Source organism: Ceratotherium simum, chromosome 1 (assembly GCF_057802395.1).
Source record: "Ceratotherium simum simum isolate JZ-2026a chromosome 1, ASM5780239v1, whole genome shotgun sequence".
Classification (NCBI taxonomy): domain Eukaryota; kingdom Metazoa; phylum Chordata; class Mammalia; order Perissodactyla; family Rhinocerotidae; genus Ceratotherium; species Ceratotherium simum.
In genome coordinates, this window is record NC_141900.1 from 98,616,599 (window position 1) to 98,640,256 (window position 23,658).

Genomic DNA, 23,658 nt, shown 5'->3' on the forward strand with positions numbered 1-23,658 from the left:
CTGGGTGAGGCTGGCCTCAGGCACAGGAGCACCCAATTGTTTCAGGCTTTGGAAGGTGGGGCAAACCTCCTATGTGGGTCTTTGAGAAGCACAAGTCTTCTGCAGCTGACAAGCCCTGCCACCCACAGGTCCACACACACAGTCAACACAGTCCTGACCCATGTGCGCGCCCCGACCTCCCCAAGCGGACCCAGTCTCTCCACGGCGGGAGCCCCACACACTCCGCCACCGCCCCACACTCTCCACCCGCTCCTTGTGCACACCCTGCCCCACTCAAGTCGGCTCAGTTGCCAGGCTGCAGAGAATCCAGTTACCAATCTATGCAGGCCCACAAGTTGCCTGAGGGCTTGTTGTTGGGTGGGGCCAGTCTCTAGGGTGGGTTGCCTGCCCTGGCTGAGCTGGATTAAATTGGTGCTCTAGCGGGTGGGGCAGACCCTGGGCTAGCAGGCCTCAGGGAGAACTCCAATGGCGTCTGTGTCAGCACACCCACACCGGGCCACAACAATGGCCGCCGCCAATGTCCCACTCCCTGGAGAGGTCTCACCCCCCACCGAGATGCACTCAGGGCCTATCAGGTGAGTCTCTTTTCACCAAAGCACTGTGCACCTTTCTTTCTGGTGATTTTAGGATGCTTTCTGAAAAGGGTGAGTTTGCGCGCGGGCCCTTTAAGAGCCGGTTTTAGTTTCTTTGTGAACCGGGTTTTCTGGGGGTACTCTCCAATGTTTTAGTGGCAGGCAAAGTCAGATATTATGCCGCTGGTCTGGGTTGTGCTGGGTCCACAAAATGCCCACAGCGGGGGCGCTCCGGCTCAGGGCCCCGCGCCTCCAGGGAGGCTGCGTACCTGTGCGCTGCTCCCGGCGGCCGTGAAGCTGGCGGCTTGTGAAGGCAGCGTTTTTCTCTCCAGAAGGGAGTCTCTGCCTCTTCCACCTCAGTTAGGATTGTCTGTTGTTGCAGGAGTTCCTCTTATCCAGTTTTCAGTTCTGTCTCAGGGGTAATTTTTCCACGAGTAGCTGTAAATTGGCTGTGTCCACCGGAGGACGTGAGTTCTGAGTCTGCTTAAGCCGCCATCTTGACTCGAGATCTCAATTACTTTTAAAGTCTCTTTTAACAGACAAAATATAAGTGAAGATGTGGATTATAATTGGTGGCTAGGTAAAATATAACAATGGCTCATAATAACTTTTAAGCCAAGGAATTTTGAGTCAAACTAACCACTTCTCTGGAAGCAGCTTACCCAAGTTATATACATAGTGTTTGATGCAAATAATTGGTTATATTCATGTTCTTCTTGTAAACCCAAGTCTACACATTGATAATGCATATTAATGAGCTGTCACAAATACTTCTTGAAGGAACTACTTCCATTTCTAGGCAGACCACTATGAGATGACCTTCCTGGGCAGAAAAGGGAGCATTTCCTGCTTGAGGAACAGAAGGAAGTGTGGGGAGTGTGGGGGTTCACATGGGAGAGAAGCAGGAAAAACTTAGATGGTGATTGACTTTGAGTCTCTTCTCTCTCAGTTAGCTGAGATTTGGCGTTAAAGTCATTGGAGACTTTAGATCAAATCTCTGTGAACTCGGTAATGGTAGAATAAAGTGTTGTAATGAAAGATTAATGTGACAGTGGTCTACAGAATGAGTAGTTTCAGTGGTTCTCAAATTTTGCTCTTTCAAAAACACCAGAAAAGTGTTTTATTCTATCAGAAACACCTAAAGACTCATTAAAACACAGTTTGTGGGACCCTATCTGCACAGTTTCTGATTCAGTAAGTCTGGGTAGAATGAAGCCTATCACGCTTTGAAAGGCACCAAATTACATCGCTCTTAGGAACAAAATGCTGAAATAATAGAGACCAGCAGTATTAATAATAGAAAGGAAGGATCCAAGACATTTCAACGTAAAAGTTGATATAACTTGCCGAATGATAGAAGTTGAATGAGAAGAAATATTTTCCAAGGTTTTGAGCAGGAGTGACTGAGAGTGCTGTAGCATCCTTGTTAAAAGCTTGGAATTTGGATAAGCAGAAGGATGATAGTTTGGGTGAGTATAGAAGATTTGGTAGATAATAAAAGATATTAGGGAAATAGATGAGTTGGCATATGAATGATGACAAAATGCATAAATGGGTGTATGAGCAGATAAGCAAATGGATGAGTGAGTATTGAGATAGTTATAGACAGTTGAGTAAATGAGTGGATGTGTTAATAGTAGTGTTGAGAATTACTGGGTATTTAACTTGGTAGATGAATGAATAAATGGGTAAATAATTCACTTAAAGGGTATGTGATGCCTAAAGAATATACTAGAGACTGGTAGTGTGACTGTGTTCTGTCAAAACTACTCCAAATATCTTCATAAATATTAAAAATTTGAAGATGTATAGAAAGTGAACTCTATGTATTAAGGATTTTGAATCTTCTTTTTCCTTTCCTTTTTTTTTTTTCTGGAAATAACAAAATTCTATTTTTGTAGATCCTATTTGGAGTCTTAAATCTTTCTATTCCTTGCTATTATTGGAACTTGAGTAGTACCATGAGAAATCTACTCGGATGTCTATCAACACTTGTGGTGCTCACAGCAGCCCAGTAGACTCCTGGCACATATCTCAGGGGAGTGAAAACAACTCTCCTGTCTCCGTAAGGAGAGTTAAGGGCATTCTGGAGGAGAAGAGAATAATTGGTTTTTCACCAGGTTATGTGCAGCCTAGTCACTGCTCACTAGAATAGGAGGATGAGTGCTAAACACCAGGTTTGAGCTATAGGAGAATATCCTAAAACCTCAGAAACTGGCTTAAATGAGTGTTTAGAATGACTGGGTTCAGTGATTGTTGTGAGTTGAGGAGGATGGAGAGAATAGCCTACCAGGGGGGAAAGGGCAGCATAAGAGAATTGGGAGTGGTGACAGCAATTAATACTCTAATGCATAAAGCTCCTGAGGGGAATCTGTCAGCCCCACATTGCTAATTCACACACTACCACACTTCATTAGCTTTGCATTTGAGCCAATTTAGGGGCATCTGTGAACTTCCACCAAGCTGTTCCCTCACAATTTAAACTAGTCCCAGGTGAGTTCTTAGGCTAGGAAGGAGTCTGGAACACTTCATCTCTATGGTCCATCACTTTGTTGGAGGGAAGCACTCTTTAGAAACCAACATAAACTTAAACTGAAGTAGACATATCCATTTTGTCAGGCACTGATCAATGTTTCAGAGCTCTAACAGAGGGTGGGTGTAAACAGAGGATTCTAGAGAGGCAGAAATAGAACTGATCTGATTCGTTAAGGACTTTGGATCAGAGGTATGAACCATGGATGTTAAAGTCTTCTCCCTCTAAACAGAATGGCAACTGTAGTAAAGGTTTTCTGCTTTCCTCAAGATGGGGGCTTAGGTACATTTCTGTTCTAAGGGTTCTCAATTCCAAACTTTATTACTGGCAGACAGAAAGAGAAAGAGTGAAATGCAAGGGGGTGAGAAAGACAATGATTAATATTTAGAAGCTGAAGATACCATGGATGAATTCTACATCATATTTGGGCACACACTAAGGAAAAGCCAAGTTCTGTAAAATCATTAGTTAGGTCTTAATATTCATGAACCTGTAGTAGGAGTATATTACACTTCCAAAAAACAGATAAATTGTTAATTGCTACAAGACACTCAGAATGTGAACTAAGACTAGAATTGAGGTCTCCTGACTCTTATTTCTGGGATTGGTTCCTCTGGAATGGGCCATAGGGATTGCACTGTAGAAACATGGTAGACTGAAGGAATTATACTGCAAAACAATGCCACAGTCTCATCTAAAGGGGAGAAGACGTATGAGGGTGAGCATTTACAAAATGAAATCATGATAACATATATCATCAAAGGTGATTTTAGATTTGCACGTGTTGAAGAAAATGAGTCTCAATGAATGTTGATTATGTGAAAAGCTAGGCAACCAAATCCAGACAGGAGGTAGAAAACTAATTGCCTTCTGAGACTATAAGACCATTTTTGAGAAATCACCTACCTGAGTGGTCCTTGGGTTCTCTGTTTCAAACATTAGGTTGATGCAAATATTCCTGCCCATGAAGGATGCACTCAGTGCATACAACATCCAAGTATTCAGCAACAGGTCAGATGAATCTTCCTCTAAATGAAAGTTCTATTTTTATTGATAACTCAATCATAGAGGTATGGTTCTGGTTTATTTTGACTAGCATGTAAGGAAACATATCTATATGCTGTGGGACTTACCTTCATGTGCTCTGCTTCTGTATTCTGGACTTCTGTTTGTCTCAGCTAAGGTTGTAGAGGACTCTAATTAGGAGGCCAGTATGATTAAGACTCAATGGAGTGTTACAAAAATGATGCACAAACAAATATTCAGGGGAGAAAAAGCTTTTGGCTTTTTATCCCTTAGCTAGTGCTTCATCTCTATAATGATGGGAGATACCATGGGTAATGGGCTCACCTTTAATCCTTACTGTGTTTCAGATTGGATTTTTGAGGATGATCCAAAGTTCTGTCCTACCATGTACTCTTTGAATTGGCATGAATAGTGGAAAGGATTATTATTCTGAAATATAATATAATTCTGGAAGGTGAGAGACTGAGGAACACTTCAACAATGTACATACCTCCTGAGTCTTTTCAAATCAATACTTTTCTCTTCCTAGTGGAAGAGAGAGGGAGGAGATAATTTATGAAGCAGTCAGCCAATAGAAGTGGAAAATGTTGTTAGATAGTTTTAAATGTACAATACACTCACTGGGGTAGGATAATCAAACGTGGCAATGAATGTTGCAAATGAAAAAGGTACCCATGTGTAAAACCCTGGATACTTCCTTCCTTGCAAAGGAAGATTGAGTATTTTGGAGTGTTTGTCCATTGTGTAGTAATGGAAACTAAATGCAATTAAAAACTGATTTAAAAATGTGAACAGCAGCATCTGAAGACATCCCCAGAAAACCACATTAATGATCTTGTCTGTGTGCACCAACGTATGACAAGTTCTGTCAATGCTGGTTTGATTTTGTCTGTGGATCAGGTTTCTCATCTTTCTTGATGAGCAGTTGCTCATAGTTATTCAAGGCCTTATCAATACTGTTAGAGCAGGGGAGGATGTGGTTAAAGGCTAAAAGGGTACTTTATATTTTGAAGCCATATTGTTATTTGAGGAAATATCTTTCCTCTCAGGCATAGTGCAGAGCTGTAGAGAGATGGGCATGGAAGGGGCTCCCATTTGGGAGATGCACTAGCCAGAGTTTAAGTAAATTATCCCAGACTAGTTGGAGATGCTTGATTTCCATGAATGCAAATTACAACATGTTTACAAATTTTACCAAAAATTACTACATGAGAATTTACCTTTTGAAATACATTTAATTTGACTTAAGATCTTGACTTTCCTGATATTCTTTTTAAGATAAGGAGAAGAAAGGACAATTTTAGAGCATGGGCCATTTCTACTGGAAGACAAGTCTTGGTGTAGAGAGTTAGAGAGATGGCATGAAACTATTTGGCTCATAGATGAAGGATTAAAAGACAGACTCAGAAAAAGGGAGACAGGAACATGATGAAGCAGAATTTTATCTGCACCCCCCCCCCAAAAGACTAGTCCTGGATTTAACATCACTCTTCCTCTTCTTGTTCAAGTGACATATTTTCAGCTGAAAATATTATCAGGTAGTAGGAGATTAAAACAATAGGAAAAAGAATTGTGGTTGAATTTATGAAGCTAGAATAGGTTTAAAAACAACATTTAATTTGTTATAATTTACATCAATTTTTATAATATAGACAATATAACAGTTTCCATGGAATCAATGAATAGACTTGCTTTTTTAAAAAAAATATTGTAATGATTGACTAAAATTTTAGTTTTAAATTAGGTATAACGTGTTGTGAAAGGAGTTGTGTGACAAATGTGTTCACCTAATTTTTGTCTTTATTTCTTTGTCGCTGAGAGAACATTTCAGTCTTGATATTTTTGTAACTAACGATTACTGGATAATGGGAGAAGATACATGGAGATAGTTTTAACTAGGGTCTGAAAAGGTAATATTTTAACTGAGAAAATTTGGTCTTGCTGTCCATACCTCACCCCTGAATTTTCCTCAGTGTCAGTGTCATTCACATACTAGTTCACAATAAGATTAGGTACTGCATATTTTAAACCTCTCATTTAATATTATTTCATATGGAAACACTTCACCTAAAGACAATGCTCAATGTAAAGATAATAGATTTCAGGCACTAGTGACAGTACTTTAAAGAGATAATATTTCATGGAATATTTCTATGGCACCTTTCAAGTTATGTCCTATGTGCTCTATCGTTATGACCACAGCCCTACATCCACCACAATTCATAAAGCACAGGCATGAGGAAGTCCTCCCTCCATGATGCTCAAGCCTAAGGAGATGGACCACAGGGGTGTGTCATTCTTCAACACTATGCTCTGAGGAGGCAGCATGGATTGTTTATTTTGAGACAATGATAGCTCAAAACATAGAGAGATGTGCTTTGAGGTTTGCTAAGTTGAGCATGATATGACCCAAAAGAAGTAAAATAGGATTTTGTTGTTTATTAAAGGAGCATTATGCACCCGGCAGAAAGGTAAAGTAGCCAGGGTTGTGACAAATACTGAGAAGAGAAAACGAACACATTTGTACAGGAGGCAGAGCTAAGAGATCTGTTTCTTAACTGTGGTCATTGTTCCACACTGGATTTTAACGTCAGCTGCATGCTTAACCCTGCACTAACTGTTTTTTGTCCTCTTGTTTGTACAGAAAAATGGAGCAAATATTCCCACATTTTCCCCTTCGTTATTTGACTTTAATGAAAGACATATGTTTAGGGAAGCTACAGATCCTACAAATTAGCTGGAAGTGAGAAGACCAAGCTCTGGCTTCCTGATAGGAGCGGTGAGTTATGAAGCACATTATGTGTTACCTAGTCCATTCTCCACCCTAATCCAGGATAGAAACCCAACTCTATTTAGATAGAGCTGATCCCAAAGTAACATGGAGATGGTATTAACTGTGGGGTGTGTTTTAGCATCTGGTGAACATGTATTTCCTCCTTCATTTGGCTTTCCAAATGCTCATGCTGTTTCTATTTTCTTTATCTACCGTGAGACTGAAAAGGGACTATATGAGTGTGGACAGAAGGTATATTTGGATATTAATGATTTTGAAATAAGGCAATGATCTTAAGAAATAAATAGCAGCTTTGGTGGGCTAAAAATAATCAGCTAACATATCAGTGAAAGATATTTCAGTTATTTAATAAAATACTTTGCTGTAAAACCCACAGGACAATAATAAATCTATAGATAATAAAATAAAAGTTAGAAATAGGAAAGAACAAAATTGTGTGGAAATTTTTCTCTCCAGGATAATTAAATTCTGTATACATTGAGACATCGTAGACCTGTTTGTGCATGAAAGTGATGTGAATAAATTTGTATTTTGCGTGATTAATTTGGAAGGAGTATGTAGGATGTGTGGAGTGAGTGGAGGTTACGTCAGGGAAATTTACAGGGAAGGTCTTGCACTCCATAAGATGGGAATGACGAGGGCAAGGGTAAGTGTGAAAGAACACTCTGGGAAAGATGGGAGATACATAATAAAAGAAATGAAGAAAGTATTTATCTGTGGAGCAGTGAGGAGGAGGGAATAGTCAAACATGATATGTTGGGAGAGTTTGAGAATTTTAGTTCCGTTGACAGAAGTAAAGTAAGTCAGGAGAGAATACAGTGTGTGGAGAGGTGAACTGTTGGTGAGACATTTATGAAATATTCATTAAGCTTTTGAAAAGCATTTGGACATTGGAGAGAAGTCTAGGGGATAAATGTAGAATTGAGGGTGAGCTACATACAGTTGATGATAATTGTTATATTTAGAAATCATAAGTTCTTCAAGGAAAAAAACAATAGAAGAGTACAAATTGTGAGCACAGAACCTTACAAAATGCTCGCAGTAATGAAGAAGGGGAATTTAGAAAAATTACCCAAGCATGAAGACAAGGAACAATGGATTGGAGGAAAATCAGATCAGAAGCATATGATAAAGTTGAGAGTTTGAAGGAGCAAATAGTTAACATTGTTAAAAATTAAGTAAACACTTTCAGAATTTTAATTGGTATTTGGTAGGACTGTAATTAAAAACAATTTCTGTAACAGCTTTACTGAGGTATAATTTACATACCATAAAATTCACTCTTTTTAAGTGTACCATTCAATACTTTTTAGTAAATTTACAAAGTTGTGCTACCTTTGTTGGACTCTAATTTTTGAACATTTCTGTCATCCCAAAAAGAAACCTTGTATCCATTTGCAGTCACTCTCTATTCCCACCCCCAGCCCGAGGCAACCACTAGTCTACCTTCTGTCTCTGTAGATTTCCTTATCCTGGACCTTTACCCTTTGCTAATGTAAAATAAAAATAGTTCTCCAAGAAAAAAAAAAAAAAATTAAGTAAACAATGAAAATCAAATGCAAGTCTCTGTCTTTGATGACTAGAAAGCCACGAGAGATCTTTAGGAGTACAATTCTATGGATTAGTGGAGGTGAAAACCAAATTTCCATGGCTTGAAGGATGAATGTTATCGGGAAATAAACCCAGCAAGTGGATACCAATCATTTGAGAACTCTGAATGCGAAAGGAAGAAATAATTAGAATGATAAATAGCAAAGATTCCTCTCCCTATATTCAGAGGTCTGAGTATTTTGTGTAATGAGAAAAAAGGAGTCAATTAGGAGCAAGAGAAACCCCAGGATGACAAAGAGAGGGAATAAATGAAGGAGTAAGATCCTGAAAGAGATAGAGAGCGTGATCAAAGGGTAGGTCAATTGTCATCACTAAATAATGGGTATCTGCCCTAATTCAGTCACTAGTATAGGAAAGTTGGATCTTCAACTCCTTAATTTCACCAATAACCCTTTCAGTTGGCCAATGTTATCCACATTTTACGGGTGAGGAATTATGAGACTCAGAGAGGCCAAGTGGCTTTTTTCAGGCCCAGGAAGTGGAAAAGAATGGTTTCCAAGCAGAAACTGTTAGGCTCTGAAGCTCACACTTGCACTAAAGTGTGACACTGTCACTCATTTGTAGTGAGACAAAGGCTGTAGCAGAGAGATGTGCAAGGAGGGTAAGAGGAGCACAATGAGTCATCGGCTCATTGCATGTTCTCCAGGCAGCTTGCACATGCACCAGGGGACAAATGATGTGATGGCGATCTGTTTTGTGTCATTTCCTCTATGGACGGGTCAGGGCTTTGAGCACAGGGAAGTGAAATATTCGCCTTGAAATCCCAGCATCTAGCAAAGTTGGCCCTTTATAGATGTTCACCAAATTAATAGAAAAAGAAATGTCTACTTTCTGCTGCAGATCTGCTATATATTCAACAATGGTTGAAGATTTTTAAACCAAATATTTTTTTGATATTTTAGAATTAAATTTGAATATATTCTTCGAGGCAAGTAGATATTTTCCCAGCTTGACCATGATTGAAGAAAAGCAAAGTGAGGGTAGTGGTGGACGTATCATGACGGAGCAGGACAGGAGGGACTGTTGAAAGGGGAGATCAGGTTTGAGGACACTAGGAAAGAGGTTTCTAAAGCTGTATGTGTCTGAGCCATGAAAGAGATGGGCTTTTCTGGAGTGACTTGTTTTGTTTTGTCCTTTATAAGGTAAGAGAGTTGAAGCAAAGACAGTCTTCATCTTTCTGCTCAGAGATACTAGCCTGACCCTATGGGTTCTGGGATGAGGCAAGCAGCTCTGTTTCTGCCCTCAAGCCCTGTTACTGCCTTTATCTGCTACTTTACCTTATTTTGTGCAGTGTAAGAAAAGGAAGTTAGTGAATAGGCAGGCATGGAGTAAAAATAATAATGAATTAGTCCTATAAAAATTTTTTTAAATGTAAACAGTTTCTGTTTAGTGTTCAAAATTGATATTATATAGTTCTACTGAAAAAGCACTTCCTAGATGAACAAAAATACAAGGGAAACTCCATTCCAATGTACATCTACATGAATTCATACCTTTTTCTCTGCCTTGGATAATGAAGAAGGGTCTGGAAACACTTGCTTCCCTTCCTCTCTTGTATTGAGATAGTCTCAGCATCCGTACTCTCATTTCCTTTTTTTAAACCTATATAGAAAGAGTTGATTGTTAACAGAAGTTGAAAAGAGAAAAATAAAAAGAACAAAGATACAATTTCAATTCCCTACCCATCCTATCCCACTGAGGCTGAAGAGGCCAAAGTCCATCAAAAAGGCAAATGGTCCCCAGGTCCTCAAAGTGACCTATCCATCCCTAAGCCCTCTGATCTATTAAAGGTTGCCTCCAATATTATTTGTGTCTGAATTTGCGGGGGGATGCATGGAAAAATCACATTTGCTACTTTATCTACCACAAGGCAGAGGTCATGTTACTATTAATATTCATACTACTATAGCATTACTACCAGTACAATTCACAAAGTACTTTGCCTGTAAATTACCTACATTTGAGCTTAAAAGTACTTGCGAGTTGTATAATATTATCCTGTTTCATATATAAATGTTTGTCACTAAAGCAAAATCACATAGCTGCTAAATAAAATCAGATTTCAAACCTAGGTTCTTGGACTCCAGATCTTTTCACAAGCTCCTGCTTCCTCTCAATGTTTCCTTTTATAATAGATTTATCCATTACATCATGTGGGTCTAGTTGATATATTTAAGGTAGTGTTTGTAGCTTTCCAACCAAGTTTTCCTTCATTGTTTATCATTTTCCCTACCATTGTCGCCAACCAAGCTCCCCTCACCCTAAACCTGAGGTAAGTTGGTAAAGATGTAGAGCTCCCAAAATTGCACTGTGTTATCTCCAGGCTTTAACTGGGTTTCCCTGAGACCATACCACGTCCTTATGAAGGCACTGACCTGACTCTGATGTAGAGCAGGTATAATTCATATTGATATAAAGCCTGTTATCTTGGCTCCTAAGTGACCTGAAACATCTGCTAAGGCTGGCCGGTTGCAAACAATATGTATTGATAAAAAGTTATTTTTATGATTCTTTGATTCAATAGCTTCTGCTATTTCTGTCTCTGTCTGCAGATTAATAATCATCACATTTTTTAATGGGAACAGATAATCAGACATATGTGGGAGAATTTATTCTCCTTGGCCTCTCCAGTGGCTGGGACACTCAGGTCTCCCTCTTTGTCCTGTTCTTAGTCACATACATGGTGACAGTGCTGGGGAACTTCCTCATTGTCCTTCTGATCAGACTGGACAGCCGACTCCACACTCCCATGTATTTCTTTCTCACCAACCTCTCCCTTGTTGATGTTTCTTATGCCACAAGCATCATTCCTCAGCTTCTGGTGCATCTTCTTGTAGAACATAAAGTAATCCCATATGTGAGCTGTGCAGCCCAGTTATTTTTCTCCCTGGGCTTGGGTGGGATTGAGTTTGTTCTATTGGCGGTGATGGCCTATGATCGCTACGTGGCTGTGTGTGACCCCCTGAGATACTTGGTTATCATGCGTGGAGGGCTCTGTACCAGGTTGGCTATCACATCTTGGGTCAGTGGCTCCATCAACTCTCTCATGCAGACCACCATCACCTTTCATTTGCCCATGTGCACAAACAAATTTGTTGATCACTTGTCCTGTGAACTCCTAGCTGTGGTCAGGCTTGCCTGTGTGGACACCTCCTCCAATGAGGTTGCAATCATGGTTTCCAGCATTGTCTTATTGATGGCACCTTTCTGTCTGGTTCTCTTGTCCTACGTCAAGATCATCTCCACCATCCTAGAGATCCAGTCCACAGAGGGGAGGAAGAAAGCCTTCCACACCTGTGTCTCTCACCTTACAGTTGTTGTCCTATGCTATGGCATGGCTATTTTCACTTATATCCAGCCGCATTCCAGCCCCTCTGCCCTTCAGGAGAAGTTGATCTCTCTCTTCTATGCCATTTTGATGCCCATGTTGAACCCTATGATTTACAGTATAAGGAATAAGGAGGTGAAGGGAGCCTGGCAGAAACTACTAGGACAATTATCTGGATTAACGTCAAAACTGGCAAGTTGATGAATCATGAGCATCACTTAGAGAAAAGAGCTTTGCCTGTGTGTTCTCCCACTCAACTCAGATATGATGGGCATCAACTGTATTGCCCTAGCAACCAAGAAGGAGATGAAGAAACATGTACTGGTGATGTTGGGTAGGAGGCTGAGTAGTTAGGTTGGGGTGTTGAATGTGGGAGTATTTTTATGTCACAGCAGCATGTTCAGAGAAGTTAAGCACTGCTGTAATAGAACTTCACAATTACTCAATCTTTTTTCCTATAGCCTGGGAGTAATGGAAAAAAATAGTATTTATTGTTTTGATTAGTCACATTGTTTATAATCATGGATCTATTCATGGATCTTACATTGGACTGCTGGTTCTTATTCATCCAAATTTTGTACAAGGTTATCGTGTTTCCATTGGGAACAAAATCAATCTCACATTTTATATTCACTTAAAATAATGTGTGGTGTATGTAGCCACATCCAGTAGTTGTGAGTCACTCTTCTGAGAAGAGTGTTGCTATCAAGACTGATTAAAATGATTTTGTGCTGGACCAACGATATGTGGACATAATGTGTTTGAGTGCTGGTGGTAACTCAGTAGAGAAGCCTCAACTAAAGGTCCTGTTTTATACTGATAGGAATATAACTAAAGGTGTTGGTACAAAAGGCTATTACTGGCCAAGGAGAAGCTACATTTCAAGGTCTTTTTGACAGTATATGAACAGTTTGAGAGGAATTTTACTAGATATATAAGGGGTACAATTTAAATGTTAAAACTGTCTGATCTCTGAAAAATTTATAATCTCTTTTTCTGAGACTCAAGAAACAAATAAGCACATAAAATATGAAATAAATTATAGAATGTCAAAGATGTAGTTATCTAAGAAAAAACACATTCCTCAGCCAAAGCCAATGAAAGATGTATTTTGGGAATCAGGATAGTTCAGTCAGCTGTGCAGGTATTGCCCTCTAGTCACCATATTGAGCCTCCTCCCATCGCTCCTTCCCCACACACAACAGATTCCTAGTTGATCTTGGTAAATCTACTGAGGTGGACTAGTCTGAGTGTGGACTGCACCTCTGAGAACAAGTCTCATTAAGTGATGCAAAGGAGGAAGAAGAAATAATGGTACACGGATGAGGAAGGGGACCAAGGAGAAAGAATGTGATAGTATTTTGTCTTCTCACTCCCTTGAAGAAGACTCAAAGTTCTTTCTTCCTGTTGTCTCTTCCTTAAGTCAGTTAATTTGCAGTTCTTCCATTTGTTAAATATTATCACAGAATCTCAGCATTCAAACAGTGTTGAAGGTTCATATAATCCAAAGCCCATTTGACATTTTAAATATACCTAAAAGTAATCAATTTTAAATTTTGTGATATAGGCAGGCAACAGAAAAGATGTAAGTACTAGTAGACTAAATTTCTCTTGGTGTAAATTCAAGAAATATTAATAGAGTGTCTACCTGTGTCAGTAACATTGAATGGTTCTTGAGACACAATAGTCCTGTATGATACAATCCTGACAAGGATGTGACTGCATAGCAGGGACAGACGATGAAGTATTTAAAATGCTTTATCATAAGTGTCACAAATAGAGTAAGCCTTTGGGTTGATTGCAGAAGTCTTCCTGTATGAAAGGACCAGAAAAGGTCCAGGTGGAGACCAGGAAAGTGAGAACAAGTGATCCAGGTGACAATCAACTTGTGAAATGTGGTGAACTGGGAGAGAGCATGAGAGTCCAAAACTGTCCTGGAGCCACACATGCAGAGCAGAGAAGACTGCAGAAGTAGTGAGATGAAGTGGTGGTAGACAGGGGCCAGATCTTGGAGGGCATTGAAAGCCAAATTATTTTGAACTTTATCCTGAGAGCAACAGGGAGCCAGTAAAGATTTTTAAGCAGGAGCATGGCTTGATAAAGTTTACGTTTTTGAATTATCACTCTGGCAAATGAGTCAGGCAACCAAGTAAGGGGCTTCCCCAGGAATACTACTGAGACCTTTGGGGAATCTGAACTGAGATGGTGGCAATGGGCAAAGAGAAGAGTTGTGTCAAGTCACATCATTTGAAAGAGATTTCAGAGGAACACTTCATCTTCTTCCAGATTGGAATTCCCTTGTGGACCCCATTCCTCCTCTAAAATGTCATAATCCTATCTGAATATTCCATAAATTGTGGAGTAACCATCAAAATTTATCACCATGAGCACACCTTATCTAAAAGGGTAGGAGAAAGAGATGAAAGTGGAAGGAAATTAGTCAACAATACAAATATGTTACAGGAAACTTTGAGGAGGAGCATGTGTGAAGATTCTGTATCCTCATTTCTGTGACTGGTCACGTGGTCACAGTGCCTGTGACTTTTCTTCACGCTCATCCCATGATCCCTTTGCCCTCGCCAGCCCCTCAGCTTGTTTGAGTTCACCTGAAGGGTTATCCAAATCTTCCTTTCTCAGGAAGCAGAAATGTTGGGGGTAGGCTTTAAGTATATAGAAACGGACTAGTGTAACCTTATATTCCATGTGTTAAATTTTTGGTTTTATTTTTTTCATTTCATAGGTCTTTTTTTTTGAGGATGCATTTTCTCGGTACTTGGACTCAGTACTTTACTCATTACTTGGACCGCTGTGAGATGACAGGCATTCCTAATTAGTAGCTGCTTCTGAAAGACATTCCCAATGTAAGGGAGCAAAGTACTGTTGATGCAGGAGTGAAATAAGATGATATTCTAAACAATAAGGCCGTTAAATATAACTTTTGAAATTTGGACACTGATAAATATTTGAGAATAAAATCTTGTTTGTTAGTTAATAATCGTAAAAACATCACTGAGGTTTTCAGTAAAAAAAAATTTCCTAACACACATAGAAATTACTGTTTTTTTGCTCGAATAAGAATCCAAATAAATTCCATACATTGCAATTGGCTACTATGTCTCTGAAGACTGATTTAATCTATAGGTTCACCTTCAGGTTCCTTTCTTTCTCCTTGGAGTTATTCGTTGACTAAAACAGGATTGTTTGTCCCAGTTGGACTTCCATGCAGTCTGGATTTTTTATGGCATCCTGGGTGTGTAGTTTTGCGTGTTCCATTGACCCTGTATCTCCTGTTAAATCTAGAGGCTTGATCAGATTTTTCTTTTTTTCTGGCAAAAGCATTTTCTAGACGATGGCATTTACTTTTATCAAGAGGTATGCCATGTTTGGTTTCTCTTTTCTAGGATTTATTGCAGTTATTACACTGCCAAGATCAGGGTTTCTCTATAGCAGCAAGTGTCCATTGATGTATCGGAGTGGGTAATTCTTTATGGCAGGGGCTATTCTGTGCATTGTAGGATATTTTACAATATTGACCTCTACCCACTAGATGGCGGTTGCACCCCCTTCCCGCCATCTGCCAGTTTTGTTAACCATAAAACTCTCCAGACATTACCCAATGTCCCCTGGGAGTGGAAAATCACCCCTGGGAGAAAACTAATGACCTGGTTCCTTTAATTTATTAGGAGTTTCAAAGAGATGATGTTTTAGCATCCCTTTCTCTGTATTATCTGGAATACATTTATAAATAGAAACTTCCTTCTCACCACTATTTCATCTCTCTGAGTTAAAGTTAATATAGCAAAGGCAGAATACATTTTTGACTTTTTCTCTTTCTTTATCACTTTTTTAATACAACAAACAGGTTTCTTTTTTCTTTGTCATTAACTCATCAATGTAAACTTCTTTGCTGTGTTTTAATTGATTGTAGTTATTATCGTTATTGATGTTTAAATTGTACCATATTTACTGAGTAAGAGCTTATTTTAATTTCCTATTGCTGCTGTAACAAATCACCATAAATTTTGTGGCTTAAAACATCAAAAAATTATCTTGCAGTTCTGGAAGCCAGAAGTCTGAAATGGGTTTAACTAGCTCAAAAATCTAGTTGTCCACAAGACTGCATTCCTGTCTGGAGGGCTAAGGAAGAATTGGATTTCTTGCTTTTCCCAGTTTCCTGAGGCAGCCTCCATTCCTTGGCTCAGGACCCCTTCTTCTACCTTCAAGGCCAGCAGCACAGCATCTTCAAACCTCTCTCTGCTTCTCTGCTTCCATCATCACATCACTTCTGACTCGGATCCTCTCACCTTGCTCTTACAAAGACACAATCACAATGATTATGTACATCGGGATCACACAGATTATCCACAATAATCTCCCCATTTTAAGATCTTTAGTATAAATACATCTGCAAGTTCCTTTTAACATGTAAGGCAGCATATTCACAGGTTCTAGAGATTAGAACACGGACATCTTTAGGGAGTCATTACTCTGACTACCAAAGAGCCTATTCAAATTGGCTACTTAGTTTTTTTCCACATGACCCTAGTAATCTTGAATACTCCTTAATTTCTGATGTGAATCGATATCACAGTCCTGTCTTTTACTTTTCCTGCCTTATAACTGGCATTATTTCTCCAAGAAGCACTGGTTCCTTTTGGAGGAAAACAATATTCAGAAACCACAATCTGAGTACTGTATTCTACTGGAGGTTTAGGGTTGGTTCTGTTGTTGGCAAGATAGATAGTCAGTAGTGGTAGTAATTGAATTAGTCTTGGCTAGATGGAGTCCAAGTTGTTGAACCCAAAGACAGTCATCATCTTTGCCATCATGACTACAGGTATGCTTGGGAAGTGAGGCTGACTGACTCCTAAAGTATGCCAGTATTCTTGTCCACATGAAAACTGAGAACCTCCTTTGTCATGAGAAATCACATGGAACACACATGAATTTACTATTTCTCCCCTAAAGCTGTGTGTCCCCAGTCCTCTAAACTTTATCTTCTACATCCAGGCAAAAGATTAGGCATGGCCTTTAAATCAGTGTGTATCCTGGCTTCAGATTATCTTCCTTCCAGGCAAAGTGATGGTGAAAGGTGCTGTTTAAAATTCTCCCCTTTAGAAGGAATGCTTTCTCCATGGTCTTTCAGGGTCACATATTTTCAGTTAAATAGTCATAGGGATTAGGTAGGAGGCCATATTGTGGTTGAAAACTCAGTGGCAGGGTGGCACAAATAGACATGATGGGAGTATGAGCCAACTGTTTATGACAGTTGCTTGACTCTTCAGGATCTGCTAGACCTAGTTCCTTGTATACTACTTTATGACATGCAGGCTTTGATGGACAGCTCCAAGTGCATTAGTGGCCTGGTTTCTGATGGCCAGGCATTCAGTTACTACTAGGGCCCAACAGCAAGCAAGAGCTCTTTCTCAAAAGAACGTCTACCTTCCCAAAGAGGCATATCTTTTTCCAAAACAGTATGGACAAGCACTTTGATTCTCCAATCAAGGCTTCTCACAGGCTCTACTCAGCATCCCAATCTGTCATAGACACTTCAAGTACCAGTGAAAATGTGGGGTCATAAGGACCAAGTAACAGAACTGTTTGTACTGTAGATGGACCATCTGGAGAGTTTCTCTTGCTTTGGGTTCCACTGGAAGCTGGCATCCGTAGCACTAGCCTGACTGGCCTTCTCACAGTGAACCCCAAAATGGACAAATATGGAAAGCACTGAGTCTTGAAGCACAGGTGCAGATAAAGAGGAGATTGCATTGGTGTTATCAAAATAAAAGGCTGGGTACTCAGGCATTAAGCCTTGATGACATTAATAATCATTGATTAGAGAAGTTATTGCTTTATATGGTATAATGTTGTGGATATTGACTTGATTTCCTCGTGCCTAGGCAGCAGGGATCACTGTCTTACAATGAGTTTCTGTGAAATACAACCTGTTCCTGACCTGCATTTTAATATATTCTTTGTACTACTTATTTCTTGGATCAAGAGCAAACCAATTTAGAAGCAAATTGGATCTCCAATCTGGATCAGATTCTTTGGTATGGTCTGCTGTGGCTGAAGACCACGTGCTGCTACTGGTGCTTCTGCCAAGATGACACTGGGAGGAGGAAATGATCAGGCTAAATGCTCCTCAACATTTACTCATCAGCATGATTTCAGACTTCTTACTCTCAAGGGCTTTATTCTATGGGGTTTGAATATTTTAAATATCCCTCTTAAATTGTAGAGGTCTGAAATAAACACATGACCTCAAATATAGCCTAATCAAGTTAGAGTCCAATGTATGTGGCAGAGACTTGCTAGTTGCTCATCAAACTCATTTCCTCTTCTTCCTGGTACACGATTAGGCTAAATGTGAGCCTCCCTTGCAGTGAGGTGTGGCCAAGGGACCAAGTTCTAACTTCTAAAACGTGGATGCAAAGAAAATATGCCAACTCCAGGCCTGGCCTGTTGAAATCTCCCAAGCACCAGCTTCTGTTGTTCATGGTCTTGCTCTGAAGTCATCCCCACATGCTAACATTTTTGTGTGTGCTATTATTGCGATACATTTTAGATTCACATAAGGTACAAGCACTAAGTAGCTTGCTATTATCTTTTCATTAGATAGTTATCTGACAGTGTGTTAAAAATTTCAAGGATTCTTCTTCTTCTTCTTTTGGTATAGATCTAATTTTCTGTGTGATATTTCTTTTGGCTGAAGAACTTCCATTAACATTTCTTATGGTCTAGGTCAGCTGGCAATGAATTCATTTAATTTTAACTTGTCTGGAAAAGTCTTTATTTTTTCCTTCATTCTCAAAAGATATTTCCCCTGCATATAGAATTCTCAGTTGACAAACCCCTCACCCCCAAACAAGGACTTTAAACGTCATTCCGTTTGTTCTAGCTATCATAGTGTCTGACAAGAAATCTGGTTTGATTTGGATCTTTGGTTTTCTGTATTCGGTGTGTCTTTTTTCCTCAGGTTGCCTTCAAGTTTTTCGCTTTATTTTTGGCTTTTTGGCAGTTTGAATATAGTGTGTTTAGTTTTTTGTTTGTTTGTTTTTAGTTGTTCTTTCTGGCTGAGCTTCTTGGGTTTGTGCTATGATTTCTTTCAGTATTTTTCTCAGCCATTATATCTTTAAAAGTTTCTTCAACTCCTTCTGTCTCAAGTTTTTGTCTGATTTTATAATTACATGTATGTTGGATGGTTTGATATTGTCCCATAGATTGTCTGATATTGAATACTCTCTTTTTATCATCATTATTATTATTTTTATCTTCATGCTTCAGTTTTGGTAATTTCTATTAACTTATCTTTATCCTTACTGATTGAATCTCAGCTTTATTGATTCTACTCAGAAGCATTCTCTCTCTCTTATCACGTTAGTCATGTCTAGCATTTCCGTTTGATTCTTCCATTTGGTTTTCAATTCTCTGATGAAACTCTTCCTGCATTTATGCAAGCTATCCATCTTTTCCACTAGATCCTTTAATTTTTTAATGAGTTATTTTAAACCCTGTATGATAGTTCCTATATTCAAGTCATGTCTAATTCTGATTCTGTTAATCACTTTGTCCAATGACAGGGTTTTTTTTCCCTTGCTTTTTCTATGATCTTTAATTTTGGTTGAAACACAGACATTTTGTCTGTAGGATAATAGACTCTGAGATAAATAGTATTATGCCTTGAAATGGGTACGTCTCTTCAGTTTGTACTGTAGTCTGGTGTTGTGGGGAGAGTGTGGGCATCAGTGCAGTCATGGGTTGAGCTGGGTTTGAGTTTTGTTGTTGCTATGGTTATTTTCGGTGCACCAACAAATTCAATTTTCTCAATTATTTCTTGTGCTTAAAGTGGGATGTTCAGTGGTTGGAGGATTTTCCCACTGTTGCTGTTCCACCCTTACTTTTAAGCCCTTGCTGTGAGACTGCATGTCAGAGAGTGTCTGTCCACATGCTGCCTCCTCCCCATGGTTAACTACTGTTGCTTTTTCCTCAATTCCTGCTAGCCTGATGATGGAGGCTCAGGGTTTATTCTCTGTTGTCCTGGTTCTACCTCAGTCTTAGGCACATCCTCTGTCCCTGTTTCTCAGGGTTGGGGCTTTTTTAGTGCTCTTGCCCCTTCCCCACCCTTAGAAGGTGGCTCATCATTCAGGTCCAGAATGGTCTCTTGTCCCATGGAAACCCCAGATCTAGAGGGTTTTTTTTTTTCTCTTCCTTCTTCTCAGCAATGAGTCTTCATCTGTCTCTGAGGAAATCAAGGTTTGCTTCCCTTCCCCTAGTGGCTTCAGGTTTTTGTTCCACAAGGGAGACAGACTTGATGGTGGGTGCGTGCTTTCTGTTTCCTGCAGTGCTGTTGTTGCCTTCACCTGGACCCGCGTCATGAAGGCAGCTTTCTCTGATTTTCCACTTTTCCCTAAATGTTCTCATGAGGACTGTTCTAAGTACTTGGAAAAATTTTTGAGAATTGATGTGAATTTCTTTTTTGTCTGTGGTTCCTAGCCATTGCATACTCCTAGTCCTCCCACATTCAGCCCTTAGCAATCTGATAAAGCAATTCTTACAGGCTTGTATGGTGGCTGTATATTCCTCCCTTGCTCTGGCCCAGGTAAGGCAGAGCTCATGTCCCATATCTCTCTGCAGGCACCTCTGTCTTTCCTGAGATTTCATTCTATTAGTTTCCCTGCAACCTCGCTTTGTGGTGATTTCAAGAATTGTTATGATTTTGTAGATTATCTGTTTTTTTCTTGTTTCAAATGGAGGCATTATTCTTTCAAACTTGCAACAACTTAAATGGAATCTAGAGGAAGCAAAATTACTTTTTAAGGTAATTTAGAAAACCAAACAGAAAACATAAAGTAGGAAAGTAAAATAGGGAAATGGGTTCTATTTTCAACTAAGTACTATAACAATGGCAAATAATGGCTTTCTAGGCCAAGGAGTATTTTATTTTTAATTTTTTGTTTATTGCAGTAACATTGGTTTATAACATTGTATAAATTTCAGGTGTACATCATTATACTTCTATTTCTGCATAGATTACATCATGTTCACCACCCAAATACTAATTACAACCCATCACCACACACATGTGCCGAATTATCCCTTTCGCCCTCCTCCCTCCCCCCTTCCCCTCTGGTAACCACCAATCCAATCTCTGTCTCTATGTGTTTGTTTATTGTTGTTATTATCTACTACTTAATGAAGGAAATCATACGGTATTTGACCTTCTCCCTCTGACTTATTTCGCTTTTAGGCCAAAGAATATTAAGTCACACAAATCACTTATCTAGAAGCAGCTCATCCAAATTATATGCATAGTGTTTGGTGCAAAGAATTTGTTATATTCATGATCTTCTTGCAAACTCAAGCCTACAAATTGAAAGTAAGTATTAGTGTGTCTGTCACAAATGCTTCTTGAAGGAACTATTTCAATTTCTAGGTAGATGCCTGTGAGATAAACTTCCTGGGGAGAAGAGGGAGCATTTCCTGTCTGGGTGGAAAAGCAGGAATTATAGGAAGGTTTGGGGCTCACAGGGCGAGAAGCAGGGAAAACTTAGATTGTGGTTGACTTTGAAACCTTTCTCTCTTAGAAGAGATTTGGTGTTAGAGTCACTAGAGACCTCAGATCAAATCTCTGTGAAGTGGGTAATGGTAGAATAAAGTGTTGTAATGAAAGATTAATATGATAGTGGTCTATAGAATGAATTGCTCAAGTAGTTCTCAAATTTTACTCTATCAGAAACACCTGAAAAGTGTTTTATTCTATCAGAAACACCTGAAAGACTCATTAAACCACAGACTGGACCGTATCTGCTTAGTTTCTGATTCAGTAGGTCTGAATGGAGTCAGAATGAAGCCTATTATGCTTTGAAAGGCACTGAATTATGTTGAGCTTAGGAACAAAACGCTAAAATAATAGATACCAGCAGTATTAATAATGGAAAGGAAGGACCCGTGTGACAGACGTTTCAATGTAAAAGTTGATATAACTTGCTGAATGACAGAGGTTGAATGAGAAGGAAGATTTCCTAAGGTCTTAAGCAGGAGTGACTGAGAGTGCTGTGGAGTCCTTGTTAACAGCTTGGAATTTGGAAGTTGACCTTTGTTGCCTGCAGACAGGTGGAGAACAACGGAAGTGATATCAACTTCTAGATACCGTGACTACTGCCCTCACAGCCATGGAATTTTTCCAACTTTCCTCAGAGAAAACATCCAACCAATCTATCAATTCTATGGGAATTTATAAATTTAGGTGAGGAATGAGAAGCATCTCTACTTTCCCTATCTATGACCTGGAATACCACAGAACTTTTGTCAAAGTCACTGGGTGCTGTAATATCAGAAGCCATGGTAACATGATGGAATAAATTAGTGGATAAGCAGAAGGAAAATATGTTGGGTGAATGTAGAAGACTGGTAGATAATTAATGTACATTAAGGAAATAGATGAGTTGGCATATGGATGATGACAAAATGCATAAATGGGTAGAGGAGCAGATAAGCAAATGGATGAGTGAGTATTGAGATGGTTATAGACAGTGGGTAAATGACTAGATATGTAAATAGTGGTGTTGAGAATTACTGGGTATTTGACTTGGTAGATGAATGAATAAATGGATAAATAATTCACTTATAAAGGTACATGATACCTAAAGAATATATTAGAGAATGGTAAGGTGACTGCATTCTGTCAAAATTACATTGAATCTATTCATAAAAATTAAGATTTTAGGGGCCAGCTAGGTGATGTAGTGCTTAAGTTCATGTGCTCCATTTCAGTGGCCCGGGGTTCACTGGTTCGGATCCTGGGCGTGGACATATGCAGTGCTCATCGAGCCATGCTGAGGCAGCATCCCATGTAGAGCAACTAGAAGGAGGTACAACTATGACATAAAACTATCTACTGGACCTTTCGGGAGAAAACAAAAAAAGCTTAGCAGCATGCTGGCGTATAGGAAGTATCTAATACATGTTAAAAAAATTAAGATTTGAAGAGTATAGAAAGTTAATACTTCTAAGTTGAGGATTCTAGATCATCCCCCCCCCCCCCACCATAAACCATAAGATTTTCTTCATCCCCTTTTTGGAATTTTATTTCAAGTCTTAAATTTTTCTTTGCAATGTTATTATTTTTATAACTGGAATAGCACCATGAGAAATGTACTTCAGTATCCATCCATCCTTGCAATGCTCAAAGCAGTCCAGTAGACTCTTTGCACATATCTCAGAGGAGTGAAGCACAACACTCATCTTCAAAAGGAAAGACGAAGGTATCCTGGAGCCAAAGGGAATCCAGGATTGGATGGAAGCCTAAATAGATCAGGTTTGGACTATACAAGAAGATCTTAAAACTTCAGGAAGCTGGCATCTCTGACTTTTTAGAATGACCTAAGACTTCAGTGGATTGTTGTAGTTAGAGAAGGATGGAGAACAGCCTTCCACAGAGAGAAGAGCAGCACCAAGGCCCCGCCCTTGAGAATTGGGAGTGGTGACAGCAATAAACACTCTAATGCATAAAGCTCCTCAGGGGAATCTGTCAGCCCCACAATGCTAATTCAGCCACTGCTCTCCTCATTAGTTTTGTGTTTGAGCCAATTGCGGAGCACCTGTGAACTTCCTCCCTGTAGTTGCCTCACAATGTAAACTAGTCCCAGGTGAATTCTTGGCACAGGAGCCGAGGAGTCTGGGACACTTCATCTCTATGTCCATCACTTTGTTGGAGGGAAGCACTCTTTAGAAACCAGCACAAACCTAGACTGAAGTAGACACCTGCATTTTGTCTGGCACTAATCAATGT

General features: G+C 39.4%; 1 protein-coding gene and 1 long non-coding RNA gene across 2 annotated transcripts; both read left to right on the forward strand.

Annotated features, from left to right (window-relative positions):
- The first annotated feature begins 388 nt into the window (after nt 1–388).
- Nucleotides 389–21,175, forward strand: LOC147918304 (uncharacterized). The gene is made up of 3 exons (XR_015553409.1): nt 389–575; nt 6,776–6,910; nt 21,115–21,175. It is a non-coding gene; the product is annotated as an uncharacterized LOC147918304 (long non-coding RNA).
- On the forward strand, nt 11,112–12,479 carry LOC101398687 (olfactory receptor-like protein OLF3). The gene has a single exon (XM_004430655.2). It carries the CDS (start codon nt 11,112–11,114, stop codon nt 12,063–12,065), a length of 954 nt encoding a protein of 317 aa, XP_004430712.1. The 3' UTR covers nt 12,066–12,479.
- Nucleotides 21,176–23,658: the final 2,483 nt, after the last annotated feature.